The sequence below is a fragment of the Manacus candei genome, unplaced genomic scaffold (assembly GCF_025592945.1).
Source record: "Manacus candei isolate 608988 ecotype Guabito, Panama unplaced genomic scaffold, ASM2559294v1 h1tg000060l, whole genome shotgun sequence".
Classification (NCBI taxonomy): Eukaryota; Metazoa; Chordata; class Aves; order Passeriformes; family Pipridae; genus Manacus; species Manacus candei.
This window is the reverse complement of record NW_026138108.1, coordinates 2,107,381-2,117,881: the sequence shown is the minus strand read 5'-3', so window position 1 is coordinate 2,117,881 and position 10,501 is coordinate 2,107,381. Positions and strand designations below refer to the sequence as shown.

Genomic DNA, 10,501 nt, shown 5'->3' with positions numbered 1-10,501 from the left:
GGCTGAACTATGAATTCAGTGGCCAGGAAAACAGCTTCTACATCTAAGGGGAGGATTAATTAGCAATTTCTTCCCCACCTGTTTTATGATCTGCTCTCATTGCTTGATGTTGGTTTAGCAAGCCCTAAACTTGCTCTCAAGTACACTGGTCAGTAAATACCAACAATGGTGGGCAATGTTTACTTGCTGCATCATCTCCCTCTCCCTCACATCTCCAGGTGAATTACATTTCTGTAAACCTATTACCTCCACACTACAACCACTAAGGCTGCCAGATGAATCTGCAAGCAGGAGCAGCAGGGAGACAGAAGGCTGCAAGGAAAACTGCCTGTGGATTGAGCAGGGGAACTGGTATCCCAGAGGATGCTGCGGCAATAACCTATAAGGCAGTGAAGGAAAAGTGAGCAGATGCTCTGTTCAGCTCCTCACAGCTCTCAGTGATACAGCCACATGCTTGCAGGGCACAGCACCCAGTGAAAACGCCTGGCAATTCTTGAGGAAAGAGCTATACTACTGTCATTTGCCATCAACTGTTTCCTAGTACACTGCCTACTACAAAGCAAGCCCTTACTAACACAGCTCTCTTTCCTTTAACCCAACATTTAATAACCCATTTTATATGATACTGGACATTTAAAGATCCCAGAAGACGATCCACCACAGCTGTCAGCGTACTCACCAAAGCTTTCGTGTTGTCTTCCCTGAACCAAATGCCCAGGTCTGACTGGAGAGGCTGTACATTGCAGACAGACAGACCTACCCATGTTTTAAAAAAATACACACCCTGTGCATGAGACATGGTGACCTGACCTTTAGCAGACTGTTACAAGTTACAAAGTTACAAGTATTGGGTTTAATTCTACACTTAATTCTCTCCATGGATGTTCTCCAGTTCACCACTGGGTAGCACAGGGGCCATGCATCTCAAACTCCTGCTCTTTCGGGCAGACACGATAATCCTGTGCAGCCAACAGTAGACTTAACCAATCCAACACCAACTGTTTTAGGATGAAACTCGTTTCTACACCCCCAGATATAGAAACTCTAAACCTTAATCCATGGCTGAGTAGAAACGCAAATACCACAGACTGAAGCGATACACAGTTATGTCAACTATGATGTTTCAGAGAAATGGCTTATGAACAAGCTGATTTATACATACAAACAAGTCCATTGTGCCCAGAGGTTTCCTAACATTCTTTTATTAAAAACCAAAGAGCCAAAGATCGCCCTGATGCTCTTCATTGTTATAAAGCAGACTCTGAAGTATTACGTGAACTACGTATGAGCAAAGAACTCCAACTGATGCAGAGTTTAAAACTAGGTTTACAGTTTCCTATTTTATTGGCATGGATGTATTTCTAAACTTAAAAACCCTTCTGGCAAGTTATCTCAATTTCATATGACAAAATTTCTCACAACACACAAATATTTACAACATATACATATTTTTTCAGTCTTTTACAACTGGTTCTTAAAAGACAAACAATTTATAGGTTACCACAGAACAAAAGCTGTGACTTAGTTGTTTTTAATTTGATAAAACTATCATAAGTTAAAGTGAATAGATTTTCTTTAAATTCCTTGTAGCATTTTACAAGTGCAACAGAAAAATATGAAGAACCAATTTAGGATAGCTGCAGTTCATTGGATAAATGTTGCCCGTCGTAATCACATTATTTCACAGCAAATTCTTGAAAAAATAAGCACCAATCATTCTTGCAAAGAACAATTTTATCTAAAAGTATTGAAAAGTGTTAAATACAAGGTGTTTAATTTACGTAACAAGCAATAAATACACCATATCCAAACTTTTATTCTGCATACTGCTACCCTTGTACATATAATGTACTAAAAAGTCAGCAAATTGTCAACACCTTTTCATATTTTTTTCTCTTTTTTAAAGAAATCAATTTGACTTCCAACCAACGGTTTGCTACTATAACAAAGGCCACAAACAGTACGTCTGGGACAGCATACAGTGTTAAAACTGACAAACTCCAAGGGGGGAAAAAACCATCTAGCAAATAAATTGGAAAGCTGTAGATCATTGCTGGTGATATTAACATATACTAGAAAACCTTAATATGCTGCTACTATGATTTTGTAAATTGTTTAGTCAAATAGTGTAAGAGCAAACTAACGCTCTTACCAACCAAAAATAATTCTGTAGCCACACTGTATTCTCATTGTCCTGCATGGAAAGATCTGATGCAATTTCATAACTTTGCTTGAGCCTTTATTTTACAACAGAGCATTACCTCTAACTCGGAATTGCACATAAGAAGGCTATTAAAAAGTACAATAAAAATCTGCACAAATCAGACTTAAGAAGAGTCAGGATGCTGTACACTTTCTACAATATTACGTTGACAGGTGAATAAAGAAGTGCTGCCACTAAGTTTTTCAGAAAGTTCTTTAGTTGAGGAATAATCAAATGGAATTTTTGTTGTTTTTTTTTTTAATTATTATTATTTTTTTATTTTATTTTTTATATTTTTTTTTAAAAATGACATCCAGGTCAGTTTAAGACCTATAAGCTTATGCATTGAGCCTTAAAGACTGATCTTCTCTCCTCCTGGAAGAAATATCAATATCTATTGAATCCTTGCCAACAATAAGCCTTAATCTCTTCGCTGGAGGAAGAGGAATAAAGTCATCAAACTCATCATCATAATCATCTTCCTCTTCATCGTCCTCTTCTGATGAAGATTCATCTGCTGTTTCCTCTTCATAGTGACCATAATCATCTACTTCCATTCTCGACTCCAGAACGGACAGAGTTTCACTACAACACATACCATTTTCATGAAGGTCCTCAGGGTATGTCCCTCTGTTTTCTTCCTCTCGCTTTAGCTGTATTTTTAATTTTGTTGAACTATTGCCTGATCCTGAGTTAAACCCATTATTTAGCTTTGCTACATATAAGTTATTATCCTTTTCATGGTCTTTACTTAATTTGATGCTTATTTTTGAAGAATTCATTCCATCACTTTCTTGATCATTTGTCTTGCTACTGCTATCATGGCGCCTACGAAGAGTCAGTTTAGGGATCCCAGAGCTATTTTCAAGGATAAGTTGTGCATCATACCTTGTGATTCGTCTTTTCTTTTTACTTTTTGCAGTTCTAAAGCTGTCTTTTGCTTTAAAATTGTCAGTTGTTACAGAGCAGCCACCAGATCCAGGGATGCAGTCTTTAAAGCCAACAGGTGTGTCCACCACATTATTCCTCTCTTCAAGTTCTGAATGAGAACTAATCAAATCTGGTACTTTGTCTTTCACAGCTGTGTTGTGCATAGTATCAATTTCCTCTGTTTTTGAAGATGTTTTCACAAGCTTTCCTTGTCGAGATTTCTTTTTTGATGTGCCTGCATCATTTTTCTGGCACCTCCCCTCCCCTTTATGTGATGGTCCATGAGCCACCTCGTTTTCATTTCCTGCACGAGACTGCTGCTCTACAACGTCCGATTGTGTTCCAGTCAAATTATTCTTATAGCTATCCAACGTATTTGGTTCAAGCTTTGTGTCAGAGGTCTCCTTCAAACTCATCCTTGTTCTCATCGACCTCCTTGTTATGTATGTGCAGGGTGGAATATCACCATGCTCATGAGCACCTTTCACAGAATTCAGTTTATGTTCTCTCGCTGCGTGCCTCGTTAAGCATCCGCTAGAGACTGCAACTTTGACTGGTCCCTCCAATTCTTTATCCTTTTTAATGGGCAAGTTTTTATACAAAACTACTTTAGGCTCTTTGAGAACTAAATTTCCCATTTCAAGCTTTCTAGAGGCATTCTTTTGCTCTGGCCTTTTGCACTGATTTCTCAACTTTATCTTTGAAAGTAAAGGCTTTGCAGGCTTTTTCAGTCTCTTTGGTACCCTGGAATTATTTATATGAGTTAGTTTAGATGAGGTAGAATTTGATGATGCTGGAATTCTTGATATAGACTGTCTGGTTAACGTTCTATTTTTGCTGTTCTTTTTTACGCCAATTGAAGATTTTCTGTTAGCTGCAAAAGAAGAAATTAGTTTTGTTACAACACTTCTTTATCCTGAATTTCCCACTCCCAAATACTGTAGTTATTTCATTTATTTGGAACACTTCAAGAGAATCCATGAAATAGGACAGACAGTATGCAGTAAGGAATGAGACTGCTTAACTTGCAACTCAAGACATGAAAGGAATTGCCAAACGAGCCAAAAGTACAACTACATTGCAGATAAACTTTCCCTCACCAACCAAGTTTGGTTTTTACTGAATTTTTTCTTCTACCAATTTAAAAAAACCCATCTATTTGATACTATCCACAGTTTTTACTGAGTATTATTCCAGCAAAATCTGAGGATCAGCATGCTTCAGTATTAACTCTGGGATTTTTTCCTCAAGAGGGAGATAAAACCCCAAACACCTTAACTAATGTAGTGGTTTCAGTTTCAGGTATCACTTAACTGTCACAACCAAGAAAACCTTCCTCTGCTCAACAGATGTGCAACTCTAAATCCAGGTAGTTAGAGACTATAAAACCTTTTGGGGAAATGTTTTGAGGTGGGGTTTTTTTGTGTGTGTGTGTTTTGTTTTTGTTTTCTTTTGTTTATTTAATATCACAGCAGCAAACAGGAAACAACTGGCACCATAATATTTTATGTGGCTCCAAACTTAACTAGTAAAGTCAAAGTTTAAATTATTTACATTTTGCCCATACTGAGGGTGGTGAGGGTGGGAAAGGGGGGAAAGCAAGTAAATGATACTCACTACTCCATCAAGGGAAGTTTTGCAGGAACATTACAAACAAAAATCCCTTCCAATTTCTTCTGAAATTACTAACTGTGTGCACTTTCACTTCAGAATAGGTACCTGACCTATCAATTCTGAATATGGAGAGGGAAGAGCAGCCCAATTTAAACAAACTCTAAAGGAAATGACTATTCCTTTAGTAATCTCTACTAAAGGTATTTATTTAACAATTGTTTTCCTACAGAATATAGATAATTCAAACTGTGTAAGTTTCCTTTCCTAAACCACACTACTGCCTGTGGTAGTTTACCTTATTTTGAAATACAGACATTAGTGACAGGACGTTAAGTGTTTACACTTTGTATATGATTTTGATATAAATAAAACAAAACAATAACATGCCACCTATTGTTCTTGAAACACTTGTGGAAAGCCATGGATTTGCTATTTAAATTGCCTTCAGATTCCTCAATAAATTACAGTTTTAATGACCAGTATCTGAGAACATCTCAACACTAAGAGAGGAATTCCATCACAGTGAAAGTTTTCCATGTTTTTAAGAAACCTTTAACGTCTCCAAGCTTTTCCCTTTACTTACTTGCACTACCTTTTTCCTGAGTGGTATCTGCATCAGTGTTAGAGCTGACAGACTGGCTGTCTGAATTCTTGCTGCTGTCACCCAACTTTTTAAGCCTGTTCAATCGTTTATCTGTTTCTCTCAGTCCATATTTACTATTAATCACAGGAGTAGGTGCTGGTAATCCCACTCTTGATTTAAAAGCACCAGTTCCACGTCTACAAAGAAAAAGAGGACACAAAGTATTAATAAATCTCAATGTAAACTTACAGCTTTGTTTCATATACAGTAGTTTGAATCCCAGGAATATCTGGATAAATGATACCAAGAGCCACTGAATTGGTTCGCATTTTGTAGGTTGTTTTGTTTTCTGACAGGTCATCTTTGGTGCCTACATGTCTCAGTTGGCCAGCACGAACAGCAGGCTCACCTAGAAAGAGTACATGGACAAAAGCAAATCTTCCTGGGAATGACTTTTGGAAGCTTGAAAAAAATTGTACAGCACCAAATTTCCCACTGCTCCAAACATACCCACAGTTTCTTCAAAGTCTAGCATTTTAACATTACAAATTAACACCCTTTACAGCACAGTCAAAATTGAGTCACCTAAATATGATTTTTTTTTTTTTGTGGCGTACAAAGCAACAGTTGCCTCATCTGTCTTGAACAAGGAAAAATGAGTCCTTACTAACTTCCCTAAAACAAAATCTTTCATATTTGATTGCTGTAACATTCCTTGTGACTGAAATGCAAATTCCTAAAGCTAGAATCACCCAAACATTAGCTTTAAAAAATAATGTTTTCATGCACTTAAAATACAAAAATGACAAGGTAATGCAAATGTTCAGACACGCAAAACTAGTTTGCCCTCAAAAAGAAAGCACGTCTGTAAAACACTGAAATCAACAATCATGGTGCCCATTTATTCAACACTGAATAGTCCCCAGGACTGAAGTACATTTTTACCAGCATCTCTCAAGATAAAGTCTGAGATTGTACCCTTCACTTGGAATGATCCACCAACATCACATGAGCTTGGACGCCCTTACCAGAAGGTTTTCCCTTGATGTGCAAGATTTGTTAGTGACCAAACTAGCCAGTAAAAATCAAAGTAAGATTACTGAACTATTTATATGTAGGTGCACTATGCTATTGTCAATATGACAAATTCTCATCGGTCATATTCTCAAAATGACCAATATTTTGTCCTTTGTAGGGTTTTTCTTTCTACAGTTAGATCCAACAGTAACAGAACCGTTAAGAGTTCCATGCGATTCCTCTTGGAACTGGGTGAAGCTCTCTCAAATGATGCTGAGCCTGTCTGCTCACAGTGAGCAGAAATTTCAGTGTGGCAAAAACCAACTAAGAAATTCTTTCAACTGATTTTGTGAAGAAAGCAGATTGGGACAGCACAGGTGAAAACCAAATATAACAACTCTGCTGCTATTATGTGATGCACAGATATAGGGGAATACTGTCCAAACTAGTAGATCTCTACAAATACACAAACTCCCAAATTCTAATAGCATTGGGTGAAAAACTATCTTGCCCATTCCCAGCAGAAGAGAACTTCAGGTCAACATATAAAAATGAAATTTGCTTTTTCTAGTGCAAAAAGGAGCAAATGTTGGGGAACAGTTGACAATGGTCTTGTAGAAGCTGTAACTGTTTTTCCTTCCAATTCTACTTTATTCAGTACAAATATTTCTAAGAATCTACACTTATGATTTGATCCACTTTGTCTCATGTTGGCCTATCTCCAGAAAGAGACTCAGAAGAAAAACAGAATGCAGAGTTCTCAGGAATCATGACCATTCTGTAACAACATAGAAAAATCATTACAGCAAATACCTAGGAAGCAATTATTTTGTGTCCAAAAATCTGAGTACTCATAATCAAGGACTTCCAGTTTCACAAAATATATCATGAAACCTATTTACATCAATGTATACCTTTCACAGGTGTAACATTCGCAGTATTCATTATTTTCTCCAAAAAACCCATCTCCATAGTAACAAGAGATTTCTTCTCCAGGTTCAATATCTCTTAGAGCTTTCACACATGCTGTATCTCTGCCCGTTGATACAAACTGCGGAAGGAGATGACAGGAAGGGAAAAGGTATAAAATAAGGTTAACCATTAAGGCTGTATAGTATCTGAGTAAGAAATAAAAGTAAAACAGTCGGGGAAGAAAAGTTGCAGGGACAAAGAAAAACAAAACAAAACAAAAAAGCAGGGTGCTTTATTTATTTACTTTTAATTTCTTGCTTACCTTACAGTTAGGTCTGCAATCTGAAAAAGGTCCAAAAGATAAAGTCAATTAACTGTGGATAAGACCTGAAACATGAATAGTTGCAGATATCTAAAGTAAGGATTCACTCTGACTTTAATAACTGCAGAATCTCAACTAAATATTGGGAGTTAAGTTAGTAATGCACAAAATCATACTTCAAAAGGTACTTGTTTTGACATAGTTGGGTTTCTGAGCTCTTCCCTATTCTACCACAAATGTTCAGTTTCCCTCCTCTTTAGGGTGAACAGATTTATCTTAAGTCCTATCTGCTTTTCCCTGAATTGCTAAACTTCCGTGTAAAATGTTAAAGAGGCATAAGAAGTTTACTTAAGAAAGATGTTACTGTTGACTAAGTTCACAAAGAACTCAAGGTAACCCACAATATGCCCCACTAATTTAGCTGTCAGTTCCAAAATTGATTTCAAGTAAGAAGGCATCACTTCCTAGAGCCTTCTGGGAGTTTCCCAGTTCACAGCTGATCAGCTCTGGCTGGGAAAATCCCAACAGATTTTGTCCTACAGTAATACTGTATGTCAGATTCAGATATTTTTCTCCAAGTTCTTGTGTTATTCAGCTCACATATAATAATGCTTATGAGTAGAATTGCTTATGCCCTTTAACATGCTTCCTGCGTTTACTACTCACCATGATTGATAAATGCAGCAGGACCAAGCCACAGTTGTGCACAGTTTTTTCGTGTGGAATACATGACGCTGAAGTCATTTTCCCCATGCCTCAGCAGCATGTTTTCTTCCATTTCTGATAGTTCAGCAATGCAGCCCACAAGTAATTCTATTTTATCATTTCGTTTCCTTTAGTGCAAAGAGTAGCAGAAATAGGAATACGTGTCAAAATTACAAAATAATTTCACAAAAGTTGCAAAACACTTCTTGTTATTGACAAACCATTCCACAACCCCTATAAGCCTCATGTTTTAATTCACTGAGAGACAGGATATTAGGCTGAATAACTTTTTTCCAGACTCGAAATAGATGTTTTTATGCTACTATATAGAATCAATTAATCAAATCTGACGTCAGTAACAATTATGACCATTATTTCTACAATTTCCTGAGACTGCAGGCAAGAAATTGTAAGAGTTGATTACTTCAGCTTCTACAGTTGTTAAAACCAAAAGCGAGATCTTTTCATTTGTGTACACTCCCTCCCCATCGACACTTAAGATATTTTGACTTCCTACAGCTGCTCCTGCTTGGCGTTTCCTATGCTTCTTCCTGTGGCCAGGAAAACCAGGCATAATGAAAATGCTTACAACTCCATGGCTTCTTAAATGAGGCCCAGTACTGACTCGAACAAAGGCCAGAATTCAAGCAAGATGTTTTCCTCTCTCATGAGCAGATCTTCAGCATGAAGCTGTTAGTTGAAACAGACCGAGGAAGGGGGAAGGATGGGCACCAACAAAAATCCACAAATCCAGGAAGCCTTGGTGTGCAGGCAGCCCATCTGCCATCATGAACAGAGCAGAGGCACTGACTGCTCAGCCTAGGAAGAAGCACACCACTTCTGCTCCCCTGCATGGGCACTGTTTCCACTGCTCCTCAGAGTGGCCATTCCATATTTTGGTCAGATTACTCTGACACAGATGAATATGGAGATATTAAACACACATGAAGGACATACACTAGAAGCCAAGTCTTTCAGGTGCAAAAGTCTCCTCTGATAGAGAACGCTGAGAATTCTATCAAGTTTGAGTCTCAATAGTTTTCCAGATACCAAGAGGGTTAAGAAGCAACTTTCCTGTCTTCCTTGCTCTCAGGCAAATCAAGATTTGAGCATGGAAAGTTAATTCATTTCCAACACACCTACATACAAAGCTTCAAGAATCAGCCAAGGGGTGAATTTAAACAAAAAAATCACCAACCAGTATTTTTTTTTTGGGTTGTATCCTGATTGTGGAACTTTCAACTATGGTCATGAAGAGTTAGAAACTAGCCTCAGCCTACTTAAAGATTACTCAACAACACATGGAGGTTGTGTTGCTGCCAGCCCAGTGTCCAGCCACTCCATCCTAGCCTGCACATAACAGCATTTCATCACCTCAGATGTGCTGGTGTGAATGTGTACTGCCACTAAGCAAAGCTAACATAATTTGTGTGGGAATTTATTTTAAAATCTGAATTAACTTGGAATCTACTGGTGTTGCCATGCATATGCTTATAATGAAACTCAGATGTTCCAAAATGAGATGCAGAAATACAATGGGGTTCCAACTTCGGGTTTCCAAGAGAGATTTATCTTGGACAATCAAAATATGCAAATAACACCCCTGTTTCACGAAGGCGAAAAACTCATTTCCCCCACAACAATTTGCTGCAAATCCACTGTAATGTCATGTTTCTCACAGGAGGCCAACAGCTCATGACTAGAGGAAAACAATTATCTGACTGAAAACAAGATTAAAAAAAAACTTGTATAATGAACACTATATGGATACGCCCAAATATACAAAGGAATGTCTTCCAGAGGCATGTATCCTGTGTTAAGTAATTAGCAAAAACACACACAAAATTCAATTTGCAAGTAACAATACAGAACTGTATTTCATGGGTTGCAGTTTTAGTTCTAAATCACCCTTTTTAATATCTTTTTTAGGGTCTTTCAAAATAATTGACAGAAACAGAATGCAACAGTAAATGCATTTCTTACCATTCTTTCGTTGCAACAATTTTGGCTCCATTTTGCTCTGAAGAATACCGATTACAAGGTAGGATCTCAAACCCACTGTCAGTTGCAAACATTCGTAAATAAATAAATACCTGCAATGAAAAAACCCAGTATTTTCCTGTTACAAGCAAAACAAAAGCAGTGAGGAATTTCTTATATAAATAGTGAAAGTCAGTGACCTGCACAAAAACACACACAAAATGGATACTGCAAT

General features: G+C 37.5%; 1 protein-coding gene across 6 annotated transcripts in view; it reads right to left on the bottom strand.

Annotated features, from left to right (window-relative positions):
* Window positions 1-1,173: 1,173 nt before the first annotated feature.
* KMT5B (lysine methyltransferase 5B) overlaps window positions 1,174-10,501 on the bottom strand; it is a 30,204-nt gene continuing 20,876 nt past the window's right edge. For 5 of the 6 annotated variants that reach the window (XM_051804166.1, XM_051804164.1, XM_051804165.1 and 2 more), the window contains 6 exons: window positions 10,270-10,379; window positions 8,248-8,414; window positions 7,582-7,601; window positions 7,262-7,398; window positions 5,331-5,527; window positions 1,174-4,007 (listed from right to left, as the gene is read on the bottom strand). In XM_051804166.1, coding sequence (XP_051660126.1) covers window positions 2,542-4,007; window positions 5,331-5,527; window positions 7,262-7,398; window positions 7,582-7,601; window positions 8,248-8,414; window positions 10,270-10,379 — 2,097 coding nt within the window. In that variant the 3' untranslated portion in view covers window positions 1,174-2,541. The remainder of the gene's footprint in view (window positions 4,008-5,330; window positions 5,528-7,261; window positions 7,399-7,581; window positions 7,602-8,247; window positions 8,415-10,269; window positions 10,380-10,501) is intronic. The other variant, XM_051804167.1, reaches the window with a different exon arrangement.